The sequence below is a fragment of the Podarcis melisellensis genome (assembly GCF_964234715.1).
Source record: "Podarcis melisellensis genome assembly, chromosome: 15".
Lineage (NCBI taxonomy): Eukaryota > Metazoa > Chordata > Lepidosauria > Squamata > Lacertidae > Podarcis > Podarcis melisellensis.
In genome coordinates, this window is record NC_138532.1 from 13444510 (window position 1) to 13465464 (window position 20955).

Below are 20955 nucleotides of genomic sequence, written 5' to 3' on the forward strand. Positions count from 1 at the left end.
ACTACTTTTTAGAAGGCTAATTTGTTGGCGTGGTTTCTGCCAACACCCTTAAACTGGTACCAGGGTAGATTCTGAAAGCTCTGGAGACTGAATATTCAGAACTGGAGAAAATGCCCTTTCTGCTTGGGAGTTGCTGTCCTACTTTAAAAGACTCTCCCTCATTCTCCCCACTTTTGCCCCAGGAGTGTGCAGACTTTCTAAAATGAAGACATCAATAATAGTAGTAGCAGCAGTAGTGGTAGTAGTAATAATGCCCAACAAATAGAGCCCACAGGATCTGGAAGAACAGGTGAATTTATTGGCAAGCAAGCAAGACATTCCAGCAGACTGATACAGCAGGATAAAAGGCATCCATCTTTAGAAGAAGCTGTGGGGGGAAAGGCTTCCTGGCTTCCTCCGGTGCCTTTATTCCGCAGGAGCAAATGATATGTTAATGGGTCTGAATACAGTTCTGCACAAGGATTCAATGTTAACCTGAAGGAAGAAGCAAGATGTAGAGACAATCAAATTTAAAAGTGAGAGATGCCACTATGAGGAACTGTTTCTTTGAGGGCTTTAGGCAGGAAGCTCATGATCCAAGTTTATCCAAGTTTTGCTTTCACAAAACTAGAAAAAACAATGAGGCTGAATGGTGGGAGATTCAGGAACAGACAAGAAGAAGGGCTTTTTCATACAGTTAAAATATGGAATTTATTACCCCAGGGGCTAATGATGGCCACCAGCTTATAGAGCAATCCAAACTATAGATATCTACCTTGATTATCATCTTTGTGATTGTAGTTTAGTTGTGTCCAACTCTTCGTGCCTATGGCATGCTTTGGTTTATCAGCTACATTGGCCTAAAAACTATTGCATTGAAACTCATCCAGCTGTGACTGGCAGAAAGTCCCCATACCTGGTGGACGACAGAAGCTCACATCCACTGTATCTACAACAACATTCCTGTCCATGTTCTATGCAGGAAGCTTCTGCCCAGCTTGGAGAGGAAGGCACAGTGCTCTGACAGGTCCAAGGGCCCTCTTGCCACCTTCCCGAAGCCTGCCCAGCTTTGGGAAGGAGGCAGAAGGGCTCCAGCTTCCTGTCAGCGGCCTGTCACCTCCTTCCCAAAGCCCAGGAAGCTTCTGCTCAGCTTCTGGAGGTACGAGGTTCACACATGCGATGTTGCAACATCACGCATGGAATGTCACCCTCCCCATCGCCTTTGCAATCTGGAGCCTCTGGCCCTAACTGTTACCCTATGAAACATTTCACCTCACACCACTGTTTTCCACCTTTTAATTCTGCAGAAGCTGTCGGTTCCTTTGCCATACAAGCCAAAGGATAACAGTGTTTATCTAGACCTCAGGTGAAAAGGTAGTTTGCAGCAAAGATACCACCTATCCAGTAACCGTCTGCCATTTTGGGGGGTGCAAGGTATTGTTTGTTTGTTTGTTTTAAAAAGCCTCTCCACATTCCATTCTCCACTTCTGTCTTCTCCAGCATCAGAGTGTACCTGCTTCTACCTCAACCCATAACTCAAAGACTATCACCAGCAGGCTTCCCCCTCTCCCATGAAGTAAGTATATTTATTGTACTACTGCAGTTGGAACAAGATCACTGCATAAACCATGTCAAGAGGTTCCTTAGGTTCTCTGGAAAACTTGTAAAATTTTTGTATGCTTACCAAGGCCTCCACACTCCCGAAGGCATTCTGCTTCATTCATAAAGTTATTTCTATTGCCATTGCAGCCACCAAATTGGAAAGGTATACACTTCTTGGTTCTGGCATCATAGTAAAAGCGAGGAAAGTTTTCATTGCATGGCCCTGTGTCTACTGGCTGTTGGCATGTGGGAAGCAAAGAGTCTGGAATTTCAGAAGGGAGAGAAGGACAAAGACACCTATTATTTCATTGTTTGAATGACAAAGGAAAACAAAGTCTGAAGGGGTCATCTTTGTGATCGCCACTCTTAAGATGATCTCAGTGACAATAATGACACCTCTGCCTTGAGATCCAGCAGTCATACAGATGGAGAGGTAAAATCATATACCATAGGAGACTGGCTGAAACTAGCTAGGTGCGACTATGATTTATGTAGTTCCATAAGGCAGATTTAGCATGGTACAACGTCTACCGCCATTGGATGAACAGTTGAGTAGAGGAGCACAGCTGAGGCTGGAATGCTACTCTCCTCCTCTGTCATCCCTACAAGAATTGCTTGAACTCCTGATTTCTGCTAGGCTGCGGTAGCTCCTGCTTAGCCCAGTGGGTCTAATGGTGGTAGACTTGGTGCTTATGGGCAGGTGCTACTGTGTCTTGTGAGGACACAAGCCTTACTATCCTGGGAACAAGGTGGAAAGTCCCAAGTGATTTAGAAACATTAGAAAAGGACTTTAAAAAGGAGACTGCAATACTGAAGAAAGCCAGCACAAGGTACAGTGCATATGAGGGTCAGACGTGAAATGCCATGAGGCTCTTACTTACAGTGGTGTAGCGTGGGGGGTGCAGGGGGGGCCGGCCGCACCAGGCGCAACATCTGGGGGTTAGGGTTAGGGGGTGCAAATTCACGGGTTAGGCGGCGCAAATCCACGGGTATGGGGTGCAAATTACTTGCCTTGCCCCGGGTGCTGACAACCCACACCACGCCACTGCTTACTTAAGACTCAATCCTTACCTGGATTCATTTCAGGGTTTCTCGAATCTTGAGGTCTTCCTGTTATAATAAGGACAAGGAGTGCAATGTTACTATATGGCAGGGGTGAGAAACCTTTTTGCATCTGGAAGTTGCAACCCCTCATGGCAACCTTACATGGCCTGCATGCTAGTAGTGGCAGGTTAGGACCAGGAGCTGCTTTTTTTTTTTAATTGATTTTTTAGCATATCAGTTCCAACAATCATTTAATATAACTTTTTATCTTATATAATATTTTAGACTTCCGCCAAGAGCCTCTGAAGATTTTCCGTTCTTTATCACTTGTTCCGCATTTCTTAATTTCTCTATTACTTTTAATTGTCCTTAACTAATAATTCTTTTCAAAGTCTTTCTTGCAATATTTCACAAAACCATCCTTGCAGAACTTCTTGCAGTCCTACTAGAGCAATCTGTTTATTACTATTGCTTTTCAAATAGCCCAAATATTTACTCCAGTCCTCTAAGAATCTCTGATCCTGCAGGTTTCGAATCCTTCCTGTTAATTTATCTAATTCTGCATAGTCCATTAATTTCATTTGCCATTCTTCTTTTGTCGGAGCTGCTCTTAGCTGCCCAATGCTTATTCAAGAACAGAATGGCCACTTGCAGCTAAGGACTTACAGGAGCTCAGCTTGAGACCCAAGGCTGCCTTGTCTTTTCGCATGAATCAGCCTATAAATTAACATCTTTCCTTCTCCATATGCCATCAGAGATTAGGTGAAAGGCAAGCAGATTGGATACAGTAATGCTCCCACCCAACTATGGCATGCTGTCCCAAGGAATGCTCACCTGGCACCATGCCTGATGAGCTCCCCTTTCAAAGTGTCACTTATTCAGAGGCTGTGTTAACTCATGTAATCCTAATAGGAAAGAGTTGTAAACACCAGAAACCTACCAACCATGCAGCACATTTTCTGGACTCTTTCCACCACCCCTTTGACAGTTGTGTACGTTTCCGACTCTAGCATCAAAGGCTGAATTTCTTCTGACTTTTTAAAAAGCGGCAGCAGGAGAACCCCTTCCCGAGCAGGATTCCTACACTCTCATTACCCCTCTCATGTTTAAAGGGCAATGTTATGTACTAAGCTTGGATCCTAGAACAACAGGCAGGTAGGATCCTAGAATGCAACAACTGATTGGCCTGCAGGAAAAGACCAATCAGGCTCCAGGAGGGAAGCAGACTCAGCCAATCAGACGGGACTCATTGTGTAAATAATGTATATAAAAGCCTGAGGTTTTTTGGGGGGGCAATTCAATCACTGTTTTACAAGCTGCAATAAAGAGCATGAAATCACTACAGGACTCCGAGTATATTTCAGGCAAGATTTCGGGTACTGGAGCTAAAATACCCTTAATGAGTGGATAATGTTAAAAGAAAGGTGCAAGTTGTTTTGGTTGCCTGAAATTACCATAAAAACTTATTTCTACTTACCCAATGGTTCGCACATCTGAGAACACTTCCAGTAAGACTCAAAATTGTTCTCATTGCCTCCGCAGCCACGATAAACAAATGGCAAACATCTCTTGTTCCTGACATCATAATAATAGCGCGTAATTTTCTCTCTGCACCATCCTACACGTTTCCTCTTTTTGCATTTCTGAGGTGGGTCTGGAAGGGGAAAGGAGGGGTGGAAAGCTCATATACTCTCTTATTCTGCAACATATTGTTTAAAATGTTGGGTGCCACCCCCACTTTCTGCAAGACTCCGGGGGCTTAGAGGGCCTGTGTTCCTTTGTAGAATTGAGACACGACAGAGACTGTTGTAGCTTTAAGAAATATGGTTTATTCAACTCTTTACACCTACAGTCTGCATGGAGGGAGTTACAGCATGGTCATTTCAAGAGGGGCTTGTCCCCCACAGCAGTGCAGCCAGCCTTCAGCCAGCCTGCCCAAGATGGATCCCAGTCTCTCTTCTCCCTTCTTCTCAGAATACCCTGCTAAAAACTCTCTCTTCCTGTCACCTCACACTGAAGCACCACTCCCATGTAAAGACACGTTAATTAATCGAGAGCCAGTGTGGTGTAGTGGTTAAGAGCGGTAGTCATGTAATCTGGGGACCCGGGTTCGCGTCTCCGCTCCTCCACATGCAGCTGCTGGGTGACCTTGGGCCAGTCACACTTCTGTGAAGTCTCTCAGCCCCACTCACCTCACAGAGTGTTTGTTGTGGGGGAGGAAGGGAAAGGAGATTGTTAGCCGCTTTGAGACTCCTGAAGGGGAGTGAAAGGCGGGATATCAAATCCAAACTCTTCTTCTTCTTCTTCTAATTATTTCTTTTAATTGGGGGGGGCATGTTGTGGGCCAAGCCACTGCAAGCACCTTGTCCAGATCCTAAGGCCTCATCAACTAATACAAATCCCATATTATTAGGTAAGTTGTGTCAGACACCTTACCTGCTCCATAATAATGGTACCATAGCAAATGAGACTGAAATTATTATTATTATTATTATTATTATTATTATTATTATTATTATTATTATTCCCTACTGCCCTTTATCTGAGAATCACAGGGCAGTTTACAATATAAAAACACAAAAATATGTACCATAGTAACAGACAAAAACAATACCACCACATAGTTTAAAAGGCTATAGATTTTTTTAATTAGGCAAAGGCCTAATTAGGCAAAGAAGAGGGATGTTTCTATCCAAAAAGCACCTGGCAAACTTGTCATTGAAAGCCTTTGATGGTTCCAACATTCTGTTCCCATCATCAAATGTCAACAGTTTCCTCACCACATGAAAAAGATCCACTGGCCAGCTGCTTGAGGATGCAATGAGGGAGCAAAGTAAACATGATTTGGTGTTGGTTTCTGCTTTCTTCTCTGTGCAGCGAAGTGCTTGTCACGAGACAGGTTGTTTACATTCCACAGTAAATGCACTGTTGGGTTTCCCACGGGAATGGAGACTGGATGTGACGTACACTGGTTTCCTGTTTTTCACTGTTCTTGGCAGTTTCAGTTTGAGATTCTCTCCGTGCTTTAGAGGAGAGAGGATGCCTTTCTCTGCTCCGGCAGAGGGAAGATGTTTTTCTGTAACTTACCAGCTTTGAAGTGTAAATAAAGCAATATAGAGCATGTTGGCACGTGCTTTTCATCATTCCGCTGTGCACTGGACACTGCTTATCACCAACATTAGGTTCCGGGCCCAGAAAAACGCAGTGTTTTGAGAATGGACTCCAGAAGTCGGGCTCCTGGCAAAGGAACAAAGGAGCAAAGAAACGGAGTGCCGGCAGAGGATCGGAACAGCGGCAGAGGGACGGATCGCACGGTATCTGCTCTGCGCGTCAAAATGATTGATGTGAGGTATGTGCTACTGCTCCGGGCAGCCTGCCAGCTTCTAATTAATGGCTTTAAGGCTGGACTTTGAACTTTTAAAGCCGTTTTCCACGGCACAAGCGTAGTGGCTTGGATGGCTGGGAAAGTGAAAGTAACTTTAAATTGCCTTTGGATTGAAGCAGCTGTACACAGACGCAGCTTGTATAAAGCAGCTTGATTTAAAGCAGCAGAGATGATGCAGGAGGCTAATGCCAGAGTCATGATGGCTAGCTGCACAAGGCTGGATGAGGCAAGTGGGGAATTTGATATCACTGATCAGCCAAATGCTCAACTCACAGTAGCCTGTGATACTGCCATGATTCAGAATGAAGCAGATCGCCGGGGTGCTAGCTGCATCAACAAGGGGGAGACTTCACAGTCATCATCCCATAGTGCAGTGGAACCACCAGATGGCGCCAAAGCTTTGAAGGCAGTGAAATGCTACTCGTGTGGACGTCTAGGCCATATGAAGAGGGAATGCAAATATCCCAGGGCCAAAACAGAGCAGCGCAGCGGAAGCTCATTGCGTGGAAAAGGCCAGAGCAAAGGCAAAGGTCCGGTGTCCAGGACAACGCAGCACAAGGCAATGGTCTCACGCTACGCTCCAAAGGTTACAAAGGTTGCAGAGGTTGCAGAGGTCCAGAAGACATCTAGATCTTTCTTTGTTGTTGATTCAGCGGCGACCCATCACATGTGCAACGATAAGCGACTGTTCGTGTCTTTTACACCGCAGGAAGGTGCGATTCACCAGGCGGATGACCACACAATCCCCAGTAAAGGCTACGGAACTGTTGTTCTTCACAGTTTGGACTTATCGATACAGGATGTGCTTTATGTGCCGGATGCCAAGCATAATCTGCTCAGCGTTGGACAGCTGAATGAACGGAAAATAGACGTTTCCTTTAAGAACAAAAGATGCATCATCACAAAGAAAAATGATTATGTGTTGTATGCTGAATTTGTTGGTCGTTTGTATGTTTTGTATTATGATGATGTTGTGCAGGATGACACTTGTTGCATTGCAGGTACTAACAAAAGTTTGCATGCAGAATGTATTCACGATTTTCATCGAAAATTTGGTCATTTGCATTTTGAGGCAGTATCAAAAATGCCTGCCTTGGTTGAAGGTATGACTATTAAACCCTGCAGGTACCACATGAAGTGCAAAGCATGCGCAGCAAACAAGGTAAAAATGGCTGCGAAAGGTAAGGTGTCTAGTAGGCAAGCTACAGAACCATACCAAGTTATGCATGCTGATTTGGTTGGACCACTAGCGCCCTCTTTGGGTGGGAATAGGTACTTCATGGTTCTCATTGATGCATTTTCCAGATATATTTATGTGTACAATCTCAAGCAGAAATCAGAGGCTTTTCCTAGGTTCAAGGAATTCTGTGCTTGGTTGGAAAATGTGCATGGTAAGAAGATAAAGACTTTTCAGTGATTGCGGGGGAGAATTCACTTCTCAGCAGTTTGAAGCTTTTCTGACTGAGAAAGGAATTCAACACGATTTGTCTAGTCCTCGCTCGCCATGGCAGAATGGACTTGCGGAACGGGCAAATCAGACATTGCTTCAAGGGTTAAAAACCTTGCTGCATGATGCCAATCTTCCAGAGAGTTATTGGGCTGAATCTCTCTCGTGTTTTGTTTACAGTTATAATCGCAGGTTATCTTCAGCGATTGGTTGTACCCCCTATGAGAAGATGTTTGGCAAGAAGCCATACATCAAACACATGAAAATTTTTGGTTCTGACATGTGGGTTCACTCACCACAAAATTCCAAGTTAGACAAGCGTGGTTTGCATGGTATCTTTCTAGGTTATCAGAAAGGGTCTTACAGAATAATGATGACTGACTCTAAGGAAATTAAGCTCACAAGAAGTGTTGAGTACAATGCCAAGTGGGGGGAGAATGTGGGAATTTTCCAATGTTATCCTGATGACAGTGATGAGACTGAGGATAGTCAAAAGCAACCACAACAACCCACACCCACTGATGAAGGTTCTGATTCTGAGTCTGAAACTGAATCGGGTGATTCAGAGGATTTCAAGAGTGCGAAAGCCTCTATGCGACCCTCTGAAAGCTCTGATCAAGAATTGGAGGAACCATTGTTCACAATAGGTCGTTTTTCTCCTAAGAAGGAAGATGAAAGTGTTGAAGACTTAAGGCTAATTCGCAGGTCACAGAGAGCCACAAAAGGCAGACCTCCAAAGAGATTTGCTGATGAGTTTGCTAAGATAGCAGTAACAGCTGTTAAAAGCTCCAAGAAGGTATTTGAACCTTCAAGTTTCCAAGAAATCCAGGATTTGGATTCAAAGAAAGCTGAGCCATGGTTAAATGCCATGAAGGCTGAGCTTGATTCCTTGGAAAGGAACAAAACTTGGGAGCTAATTCCAGTAGTTCCAGGAATGAAACTGCTTGGAAGCAAATGGGTCTTCAAAGCGAAGACTGATCAAAATGGCAAGATAGTCAGACACAAAGCCAGATTGGTAGCCAGAGGTTTTGCACAGGTACCAGGTGAAGACTATCACGAGACCTATTCACCCACAGTGAGGTATGAGAGCATTAGGCTTATGCTCAAGCTAGCTGCAGAGGAGAATCTACACATTAGTCACCATGATGTGAATACAGCTTTTCTGTACGGATCTCTAGATGAATCACTTTATATGCTTCCACCTGATGGCGTACAGGTAAAACAGGGATTTGTTTGTGCTCTGAAAAAGTCAATTTATGGTCTCAAACAAAGTGCACGGTGTTGGCACACAAAACTCACTGAAGTATTGTTTTCTCTAGGTTTTAAGCAAGGGAAAGCTGATCCATGTGTATTTGTCAAAGAGGAGGGGCAAAAGAAACTGTATTGTTTGTTTTATGTTGATGATCTTTTATTCTTTTGGAAAGATGTCACAATGTACAATAACGCCCTAGCTCAACTGAAAGAGCACTTTGACATGAAAGATCTTGGTGAGGTAAACAACTACCTATCTCTGGAAATAGAGAGAGATCAAGATGGTAACATTCTAGTACACCAGTCACGGAAAATTGCTGATGTGTTAAGCAAACTAAACCTGATGGATGCTAACCCTGTGGACACACCGATGATAACAGGTTATCAGGTAGATGACACTGAAGAAGCATTTTCTGACACTACACTGTACAGAAGTGTGCTAGGCAAGCTAAACTTCATTGCCAGATGTTCAAGACCAGAGATTGCTGTTAGCTGTAATTTGCTAAGCAGACAAGTCAACAATCCTACTGTTAAGGATTGGAAAGCTCTGAAACGCATAGCGCGGTATTTGAAAGGCACTATGCATTACAGACTGAGATTTAACAATCAGAAGTCTGGTGGTCTTGAGATATTTGCAGATGCAAGTTTTGGAAGTGACACTACAGACAGGAAAAGTACGTCTGGAGTTTGCTATAAGTACAATCAGGGTCTATTTGATTGGTCATGCAAGAAGCAAACAACAGTTAGCTTAAGTACTTGTGAAGCTGAACTGAATGCACTGTCTTATTCACTTAAAGATTGTGAATGGTTGTTACAATTGTGCAAAGACATGAAAATTCCTGTCAAATGTCCAATCCAGGTTTACCAGGACAACAAAGCATGTTTGGCTTTGCTGAATTCTGAAGGTTGTAAGCAAAGCACGAAGCACTTGCAATTGAAGTTGCAACATGCTAGGGAACGTATTCAGAAGGGACTCGTAACGGTGTCCTATATGCCAGGTAATGAAATTCCTGCTGATGTATTGTCCAGGATTGTATCAAGGGATCAACACTGTACCTATGTGCAGAAGTTGGGTTTGTACTGATATTGTACGAACACGCTGCCCAGAGATGTTCACAGAAAGGGGGAGGATGTTGGTTTCTGCTTTCTTCTCTGTGCAGCGAAGTGCTTGTCACGAGACAGGTTGTTTACATTCCACAGTAAATGCACTGTTGGGTTTCCCACGGGAATGGAGACTGGATGTGACGTACACTGGTTTCCTGTTTTTCACTGTTCTTGGCAGTTTCAGTTTGAGATTCTCTCCGTGCTTTAGAGGAGAGAGGATGCCTTTCTCTGCTCCGGCAGAGGGAAGATGTTTTTCTGTAACTTACCAGCTTTGAAGTGTAAATAAAGCAATATAGAGCATGTTGGCACGTACTTTTCATCATTCCGCTGTGCACTGGACACTGCTTATCACCAACATTTGGTTCCTTCATCACAATGCAGTAGGCACAACTATGCACTCTTGTTTCCTGCAACTTCACTTCTTGCAATGAGGGAACCACCAGAAGGTCCTCAGCACTGGACCTCAGTGTCTGGGCTGAACAATGGGGGTGGAGACGCTCCTTCAGGTATACAGGGTCCAAGGCAGTTTAGGGCTTTAAAGGTCAGCACCAACACTTTGAATTGTGCTCGGAAACATAGCGAGAGCCAATGTAGGTCTTTCAGGACTGGTGTTATACAGTGGTGCCTCGCAAGACAAAAAGAATCCGTTCCGCGATTCTCTTCGTCTAGCGGTTTTTTCGTCTTGAGAAGCAAGCCCATTGACAGCTTAGCAGATTAGCGCTACAGCGGTCTAGCGGCTTCTAGCGATCAGCTGTTAAGCGGCTTATCAGCGGATCAGCTGTTAAGCGGCTTAGCGGCTTAGGAAAAGGGGGGGAGCGGAAAAAACCCGCAGGGACTCGCAAGATTTTTTCGTCTTGCGAAGCAACCCCATAGGGAAATTCGTTTTGCGAAGCGCCTCCAAAACGGAAAACCCTTTCGTCTAGCGGGTTTTCCGTCTTGCGAGGCGTTCGTCTTGCGGGGCACCACTGTATAGTCCTGGAGGCCGCTCCCAGTCACCAGTCTAGTTGCCTCATTCTGGATAACTTGTTGTTTCCAAGTCACTTTCAAAGGTTGCCCCACAAAGAGTGCATTGCAGTAGTCTAAGTGGGAGATAACCAGAACATGTACCACTCCAGTGACACAGTGCGCAGGCAGGTAGGGTCTCAGCCAGCATACCAGATGGAGCTGGCAGACAGTCATCTTGGATGCAGAATTCACCTGTGCCTCCATGGACAGCTGTGAGTCTAAAATGACTCCCAGGCTGCACACCTGGTCCTTCAGGGGCACAGTTACCCCATTCAGGACAAAGGAGTTCCCTACACACGCACACCCTCTACCCCGCTCCAAGCAGTACAGATTTGGAGAATAGGATATTATTTAAACTTAACAAAAAAAAGGTTATCTGCAATCATTATTCTAACTGTGTTGGGCACTTTTTAAAGTGGGGGTCAGTGTGCAACCTCCCCAATGCAGTGAAGGCCAACCTAAGTTGACTATGAACTAGAAGCAGTATTCAGCTTAGTTCCCTTTTGTTGAGCCACACAACTTCCAGTGTTGAACACCAAGATCCTTGCTGTGTGAACCAAGGCCAACCCCCAAAGCCTCACAGCACTGAGTGGCAAGCTGAGGGGGTCCCTGCCCATTATCTTGGTGCTTAAGTTATAGCACAGGCCTGCCTGTTGCGACTGTCTTACCTCTCATATTTGCAGGCATTCTCCCTGCACTAATCATGCACCTCACTGAGGAGCACAGAGCAGACAAGAATAGGAACTCTTACCTTGTCTCCACCTCATATCAATTCCCATACTTGACCAGGATACAAGGAGTTCTACAAAAAGGACAAGGGGAAGATTGTTACAGTATGGTATGTTTGATGTGAACGAGTGTCCAGTACTGTCAAAACCACTTTTATATTAGAGTTCTATAGGAAAACAAAAGGGGGTATTTCAGCAACTTAGCAATTAGCTAGACACTCAGGAGCCGTTCTTAATCTAAGTTACCATTCTTTTCTTGAATAAACTTTAGGCTATTTTAACTGAGCCTTATTGGAGCCTTAGAAGAAATCAGCCTCATCTTGACATAGCCAAAAAATAAAGTAAGGCTTTCCAGTAGGTTACCGATCAAAGGATTGGTGTAATATGTTCAAACTATTTCGTCCTGGCTAGCAACCTTGTAATGACACAGACGACATCATAACAGGCTGTATGTAACAGTATAACTTCTATTTCAAAAAACAATTCAACATATCATATCACAATATGCAATTCCATAGGCCAATTTACCCTATGAGCGGAACACATACTGAGAGATTAAAGTCCAGTTTATTTAAATTATTAAATTAAATAAAATCTACCATTTCTATCAAAAAATGAACTGGGGGAGAAGTTTGGTTGTGATCAATCAATAGTTCCTGAATCTGTGACTTAACAACATCTAAAGGAATATTGGTATATAGGGAAAAGACAGCCCACCTAGCCACAATACTATGTTGGGTAACAGTCATGTTCTCAATAAGGGTTATAATGTGTTTAGTATCCTGAATATAGGACGGAGTTTCTTTAGTAAAGGGATGTAAAAAAGAATCAATAAAATGTGAACAATTTTCCAAAAGGAAACCTGAAGCTAAGACGATAGGTCTTCCAGGCGGTGGTAACCTATTTATACGTATTTTTGGAAGGGTGTAAAGTATTGGTACTCTGGTATGTTCAGGACATACAAATTCTGCCAGCAGTATGTCTACGTAGCCCAAAGATGTAAATTTAAAGTTTGTTCTTCACCGATATGGTGGGATCACCAGATAAGGGCGAGTAGAAATTAGAATTATTCAGTTGTTTCTCTGCTTCTTTAATGTAATCAATCTTGTTCATTAAGACAATATAATTATATTCTTGTCTGCAGCGAGTTTGCTCAGGATCACTGCGTCTTCCTTGCTTAGATTATATTGCATGTGTCCCTTCTTCTTTTCTTTACTATTTAAATCACGATGTACCAAATGTTGAAATGTTCTAATTAGGTGATTGTGGGAGACTGGGGTGAAGGTAGATTTGCACTGAACTTGAAACGTTCAGGTATCCATGGTCTGTTACCAAAAAATCCCTTGATTTAATCTGCCGAATCAACTTAAATCAATCAATCCTTGTTTGGAAAGCAGAGTACTTGGGTGTAGATACAGAACCTAAACCTATATTCAACACACGGAGTTCATCTGGAGTAAGTTTTCTTTGGGATAAATTAACTACTAAAGAAGTACTATTGCTGTCTGTGCTTACTTCCTCTTATATGGGTGCGTGATGCACTGTTTGGAAAAAGAATGCTAAGTGAGACCGGATCTGAGTCTAAGCTCCCTATCTTCATCTGTACCACTGCTACTGGATAAACTATCATAATCTGTAGGCATGGTAAAACGATGCTGCTTGTCAGACCTATTGGATAGTCTGTTGACTTGTCCAGATGGGCTAAGCCATAAATAAACCCTACCTGTAGCGTAATCTTTGAGATCTCTACTGATTATCTTTTTCTTAAAATTAGATAATTCATTGGAGAAACTCTAGAATTCTCAAAGGCATCCACACGCGGAGCACTACAAGATTGATATAAGCATTCCACATCGTGGTTATTGCTGATATAAGAACTGAATAGACTGTATCTCCTGATCAATCCGCTCGACTTTAATCTCTCAGTATACAGTATGTTCCGCTCATATGATAAGTAGGTCTATGGAATTACATATTGTGATATGATATGCTGAATTGCTTTTTTGAAATAGAAGTTATACTGTTACATGCAGCCTGTTACATCGTGTGTGTCGTTACTAGTATTGTATTTACGTAACAAAAGGTTCAGCGGTGCTTTGTATCTGGTTAGCAACCTGGCTGCTGAATTCTGCACCAGATGGAGTTTCGGAAGTGTTTTCAGAGGCAGTCTTGCGTAAAACACATTGTAGTACTCGAACCTAGAGGCTACCAGAGCACTGATGACGGACATTAGGCTGTCCCTGTCCAAACAGGGGCACAGCTGGCCCACCAGCCAAACCTGATGGAAGGCATTTTGCACCACCAAGGTCACCTGAGCCTCAAGCGACAGAGAGAGAGTGTATTCAAGAGCAAGGAATCTCCCATCCATCTAGTCCAGGGAACTACCTAAGAATAGTGCCTCAGCCTTATCTGGATTTCATCTCAGTTTGTTGGCTCTCTTTGAGTCCATTACCAAGGCAAGACAATGATCCAGCAGATGTAAAGGAGAAGTAGAGCTGTGTGTCATCAGCATATTACTGACAACATACTTCAAAACTCTGGATGACCCCACTCAGAGGTTTAATGTAGGTGTTCAACAGTATGGGGGATGACATTGAACCCATGGGGCTGAAGAGCATTCTCTAAGCATCACCCTCTGGAAGCAACCATTCATGTAGAACCTGAACAACTGTAAAGCAGCACCTCTCTAACTCAGACAGCTGCTCCAGAAACATAAAAACTCTAGCAGCAGAGAGCATAATCAGTATAAGAGATTCTCAAACAAGAAGATATTTGAAACAGATTTTCACTTCAAACATTTGGGAATTTAAAAGGCTTAGGAAAATAGAGGGGGGTGGGAAATATTTGCCCTTACCAAACCTTTCACACTCGTAAATGCAATCAAAGAGATTTGCAAAGTTATTCCTGTTTCCTCCGCAGCCACCGTAAATGAACGTCTTGCACATGCTGTCCTTAAAATCGTAGTAATAATTTTCAAGATCTAATTTGCACCGCCCAGGTCTTGGAGGGAGTCTACATTTTCTAGGCATAGATTCTGGGTGGGGGAGAGATAGGAAGATATCACATATTGCATCTCATTTTGTTTCATCTTTTGAAACACGGAAGAAAACAAAGTTGTTACATTTGTAAATCAAACATCTAATACTATCTCTGCCTAGTAGCTACAGATGGAACCTCCAGAATGGGACCCAATGATCATATCTGCCAAAGAGCCAACTGGAAGCCTAATTTTGCCCCATTGTAAATAGTCCAGTTGTGATCTCTCCCACAGTCCTTAAGATGACTATAACATACCAATGTGCTAAATCTGATGAAGTCTGTGGGTTCATGATGACTGTGAAGCTGCTACACAACCTTCCCTATCCCCCCCCCCCACTGGTCTCTCCTTCACTTCCAGCTGCTCTAATTTAAAAATTAGTTTTGCTTGGTGCATCATCAAGAACAAAAAATGTGGAGGTATTAGTGGAGGGATGAGGTAGGGGCTCCTACTCCCTCGCTCCTGTGGAATGGATGATGGGTTATGGTGCTTCTAAAACTTGCAGTTAGTCCGTTCATAAGCTGAATGCCATACACTGATAATGTCCACATGTATAATGAGCCAACTTCATTTTGATCCAACCAAGTTTACTAGTACTGCAATTCAATCTGAGATTGATTTTGAGTTCATTTATATTCTACACCCCTGAGATATCTGCAAGATGGAAGCCAGGAATTCTTAGGTAATGGCTCTAGCGAGAGGCTTTCCAAAGGTGATTTAATCAAACTCTCTTTATTTATGTAACTTCCTGAAATCTAAAAGTGTCTTTGAGAAGTTAGGAAGCGTGACTCCTGATGCATGCTTTCAAAATACAGCTAGAGACATCGCTAGAATTAGTGGTCTGTGTGGTACATAACATTGTTTCAGGAGCTGTATAGGAGAGAAATATAGCTTCTCCCATGGCATGATTTGTGTGGTTGTTGTTGTTAGCATACAAACCCTGGAAATAACTTAATGTGAGCACATCACAGAGATGCTTCTGGCTCTGTTGTGAAAGGTGTGCAAAACGAACTGTGCCTCTAGGCCTCTAGATCTCTTACCTTGAAGAAAATTACAGAGAATAAAGAAGCAGCAGTTTTAAATCCCTTGGGCCACCTCATATTAACAAAAAGATACTTCAGAATCTTTTAATAACAGGCAGGTAACTTGAATTTGAAGCACCTGAGTTTGCAGCACAGCAAGCAAATTGTGAGTGGTGATGGTATCACTAGTTAGGGTGCAAGTACTTCTGCAAGTCCCAAAGGAATGTATCCTGTATAGGGAACAGCCCAAGTGGAGGGGCCAGAGAGACAAGTATATACACATGCCAGAGAATTGTTGTTCCTATGACACCAGCACACTACTCTGTCCATGCCTCCATATCCCATCCATTCTGCAATATCCCATCCATTCCCCTCACCTGCAGAGAGGCTGGGGGCCTGCAAAGTAGCAGCCTACATGAGCCAGAACAATGGAAAGCTTACCTTTTGTATAGGCAAAGAAACCCTGCAACTTAGACCAAGGTGCAAATAATCCCAGGATGAGGAAAAGGAGTGCAGTGTCGCTGCACTGCATGGCGGCTGTTTGATGCGGATGCTCAGTTCCGAGAGGAACCTCTTTATATGGAGTTCAATAGAGAGAGGTGTTCATTTAGATGGCAATCAAAAACAATTTTTTGGGCAGGTAGGGACACTCTGAAGCGACTCTGCTAAGATCAAGGTAACTTCCTGTTCTTCAAAAAGAACGGTTATGAACTAGGAACATAGTGGAATAATCAAGTCAATCAGCATAGCCTTGGCATGGCCAGAAATATTTCTGTCCCCATAAGATGGTGATTCAAGCCTACTTTGCTGCCCCCTCCTTCTCCAAGTATTTGTACAGCCTGGCACCTGATGACAAACAATAGGGATTTGTTGGATAATAGGCTCTTGTGACTTGTGGCTGTTAGAAGCTTCAGGGAGGCCCTGGCAAGAAAGAGCAGATCAGATGAAACTATTAGAGGAATAACGGTAGGAAATAAAGCATATAAACTAAAAACATTCACAGATGACATTGTGATTATGGTAGAGGACCCAAAAAAGTCTATACCAAAGGTGTTGGAAAAGATCCAGGATTTTGGACAGGTATCAGGTTTTAAATTAAACAAGAACAAGACTAAGGTCTTGGTGGAAAATGTGAAGGAGCAATATAAAAAGGAGTTACAACAGATTACAGACTAAACTACCATATTTTTCGACCCATAGGGCGCACCTAGTTTTTTTGGGGGGAGAAATAAAGAAAAAAAATTCTCCCCGAGGCGTGGGGCTGGGGAAGCCCGAGCTTCCCCCGACCCCAGCCCCCAGAACAGGCTGCTATCCGCAAGCCTTGGGAGCCCGGCGGGAAGTCGCGCCACCCTCCCCAGGCTCGCGGATATCTGCCCGAAGCCCAGGGCGCTGCTCAGCGTGCCCCAGGCTTCAGGACACAGGCAGCTCTCCGCAAGCCTGGGGAGACCGGTGCGACTTCCCGCGGGGCTCCCACGGCTTTCAGAGAGCTGCCCGAAGCCCGGGGTGCGCTCCGCTGCGCTCTTCAAAAGTCAAATATTTGAGGGCATGGCTGACAGCTAAGAATATTAATATATTCAAAGATAACTATGAAGTGTGCGGCGCTGCGCTCCCCGGGTTTTGGGCTGCAGGCTGCTGTGCGCAAGCCTGGGGAGACCGGCGCGACTTCCTGCGGGGCTCCCAAGGCTTGCGGAAAGCTGCCCGAAGCCTGGGGTGCGCTCCTCTGCACTCCCCAGGTTTTGGGCTGCAGGCTGCTGTGCGCAAGCCTTGGGAGCCCCGTGGGAACTGACCCCTCTCGCTCTCTAGGCTTCAGCGAAAGCCTGCATTCGCCCCATAAGACGCACACACATTTCCCCTTCATTTTTGGAGGGGGAAAAGTGCGTCCTATAGGGCAAAAAATACGGTATTTACAAAAAAGTCAAATATTTGAGGGCATGGCTGACAGCTAAGAATATTAATATATTCAAAGATAACTATGAAATTACATGGAGAAAATATAAAGGAATTTAGAAATCTGGGGAAGAATGCATTTTTCGCTTTGAGGAAGACTGTCAGTGATTAAAATGATTGTATTGCCAAGAATGTTATTTTTATTCCAATAGATCCTGGTGGTATATGGTACTGGATACTTTAAAGAATGGCAGAAATATATTAATATATTTATCTGGTGGGGAAGAAACAAAGGATAAAATATAAACTGTTATCAGATGCTAAAGAGAGGGGGGGGCTTCGCCCTGCCAGATTAGAAATTATATTATGAAGCATCCTGCATTTGCTGGATCCGGGAATGGATTATATTGAAAAATAGAGATATTCTAGATTTAGAAAGGCATGATAATAGATTTGGATGGCATGCATACTTATGGTATGAAAAAGCAAAAGTAGAAAAAGTATTTAAGAATCACATAATAAGGAAATCAATTTTTAAGGTATGGGAGAAATATAAAGGCTTATTAGAACAAAAAACACTGTGGTGGCTCTCCCCATTAGAAGCAATATCTTTGAAAAAAGTGAACATGAGGGCTAATTGACAGACATATAGAGAGCTGTTAACTGAAGTAGAAAACCAGGTAAAATTAAAAGACTTCGAAGAGATAAGAGAACTGGTAACAGACTGGTTAAAGTATCATCAATTAAATGATATCTTTAAGACAGATAAAAAGAAAGGTTTTAGTTATGAGTTATCAAGATTTCCAAAAGATGTTTTAGAAAATAGTATAAAATTATTGTAGAAAATGTATAATTTGCTCCTGGAATGTCATGCAAAAGACGAGCAGGTCAAATCGGTGGTGATACATTGGGGGAAAGATTTGGGACATAATATACAAATGTCAGGCTGGGAGAAGCTATGGAAAACAGATTTAAAATTCACAGCATGTTGTTCACTGAAAGAAAATTACATGAAAATGATGTATCGGTGGAATTTGACTCCTGTTAATTTAGCAAAAATGTATAGAACAAGTACAAATACTTGGTGGAAATGCAAAGAAAAAGAATGTACTTTTTATCATATGTGGTGGACATGTAAAGTAACAAAAAAATTCTGGGAGATGATATATAATGAAAGGGGGGGAAATGTTTAAAATAACTTTTGTTAAAAAACCAGAAGCTTTTTTATTAGGAATTATAGGTACCGAGATACCAAAGGACCTGAAAAGATTGTTTTTATATGCAACAACAGCCACACAGATACTATTAGCCCAGAGATGGAAAGAAGAGACAACCCCGACCCAAGAGGAATGGCAAACCAAGTTGATGGACTATGCGCAAATGGGAAAACTAACTGGGAAGCTCAGAAATCAAGAAGACAAGAACTTTCTAAAAGAATTGAAAAAGTTTACAAATTATCTACAAGACTATTGTAAACAGGTTAAAACATTAGCAGGAATTTTAACCACCCTTGTAAAGTAATGGAAAGTATAGATAATACAAAAGAATAAAAATTTGGTTAAGTATTGATATGCAGTTGTAAATATTATCATTATGACCCATGGAAGGGATGGGGGAAAGTCAGGAGATTCAGAGTAATCTTAATATTTGGATTTTGAATTGTTTTTGTTGTTGTATGTTTATACTTTTTAAAATCAAATCTTAAAAATTATATATATATAAAAGTTTCGAGGAAAGTGTCGTACCCATTTACCATGTGAGGACTGGAAGTGAAAAGGGATAGTTCATGCAGCTTTGAATTTTGACCAGAGAAATATAACATAGCTTCAGCCACCTGGAAACGATGGTTGCTGGAGGGATGCAGCTTTGCTACTGCTCTTGTGCTCTTGCTGTTTGTGCTTGCCTCCTCAATAGCTGGTCCATCTATATATCAACAGCAGTAAATCGGGGGAGCTTATGAGCCACAACAGAAGGTAGGGATTATTCTGCATTTATTTAATGATCCTAGAAACATGAAGCAACAACAACAACAACAACAACAATAATAACAACAATAATTTATTTATACCCCGCCCATCTGGCTGGGCCTCCCCAGCCACTCTGGGCGGCTTCCATAGAAACCAAAAATACAGTAAAATATCACACGTTAAAAACTTCCCTGAACAGGGCTGCCTTAAGATGTCTTCTGAATGTCAGGTAGTTGTTTATCGCTTTGACATCTGCTGGAAGGGCGTTCCACAGGGCGGGCGCCACTACCGAGAAGGCCCTCTGCCTGGTTCCCTGTAACTTTGCTTCTCGCAATGAGGGAACCGCCAGAAGGCCTTCGGCACTGGACCTCAGCGTCCGGGCAGAATGATGGGGGTGGAGACGCTCCTTCAGGTATACTGGACCGAGGCCGTTTAGGGCTTTAAACAACTGTACATAAGAGAGTTTCTCTTACAAAAGTAAGTGTATGGCTAGTCATATGTTGTGCATACTGTATATTGCTTTGCTATACATAAATTTTGTGGATTCATTTCTTCAGAGCCGTCTTTCCCATTGGGCTTACTGGCGTGTTGCGCCAGGGCGCCGGCCTCTCAGGGGCGCCCCAGCGAGTTGTTGGGGTTTTTGACTACGTGTCATTCTGTGCAGCTTCACACAGAGTCAATTAAGAGTTGGCCGACAGCCAAGGATGACTGAGCAGAGAGGAGTAATCTGCCTGGAGATATGGGACCCTGGATACAGCTTTGCCATTGGTCTCACACAGGCATGATGACTTATGACCTAACTGACTGCAGTGTGTGTTGGTCAGTGTGGAGTCTGAGAGTCGTTTGGAGTTTGTTAAGAGAGAGCTAGTTAAGATCTGTATCTGTTCATGTATATAGTAACTTGTAGAGTCTGCTGTAAATAATAAACACCTCTAAGTAACCAAGTTACTGGTTGCAGCATTTTGTTCCTGCTTCATCCATCCTGCCTGCAACTGATTGCTTTCTGGAACTCTGTGTATGCTCTGCTGAGGTCTGACTAAGGTCCTGCAACAGGTCAATGTTGCAAAACACCAATAAGAGTGGGGGAACTGCATGGCTTTGCCGGCGGCCTCCCCTTTCCCTCCTGCACGCCTGCCAGCTGCGCCCCATCAACCATATGGATGGCAGGTGTGCAGCTTCCTTCCCAAGCCCCCACGGGAGGAGAGCGATCCCCACAGAGGCTTGGGAAAACTCTGGGAAATGGGGGGGCAGCGCCAGAGGGATCTTTGCACCACGGCGCTGGATATGCTTAAGACAGCCCTGAATTTCTTTTAGCTGTTGCAGTACAGCTACTGTCCTGGGATTTCATTGTCGATGTCACTATCATATTTTATTCAGTTTCCCCCTGTGCTAGTTCTTATTGTGAGTTTGATTTTGTTGCCTCTGTATTTCCACCCTGGAGCTTCCATATGAAAGGTGGACTGCTAATCTGTGCTTTTTTTCTGGGGGTACTCAAGG

The 20955-nt window shown here is 43.3% G+C and overlaps 1 protein-coding gene across 1 annotated transcript; it reads right to left on the reverse strand.

Annotated features, from left to right (window-relative positions):
* Nucleotides 1-278: 278 nt before the first annotated feature.
* LOC309358256 (carboxypeptidase inhibitor SmCI-like) lies at nucleotides 279-16429 on the reverse strand. The gene is made up of 7 exons (XM_081891244.1): nucleotides 16046-16429; nucleotides 14400-14579; nucleotides 11569-11619; nucleotides 4103-4279; nucleotides 2653-2691; nucleotides 1664-1843; nucleotides 279-474 (listed from the first exon to the last, which is right to left on the reverse strand). The coding sequence occupies exons 1-7, from the start codon at nucleotides 16134-16136 to the stop codon at nucleotides 470-472; spliced, it is 723 nt and encodes a 240-aa protein (XP_081747370.1). The 5' UTR covers nucleotides 16137-16429; the 3' UTR covers nucleotides 279-469.
* Between the last annotated feature and the right edge of the window lie 4526 nt (nucleotides 16430-20955).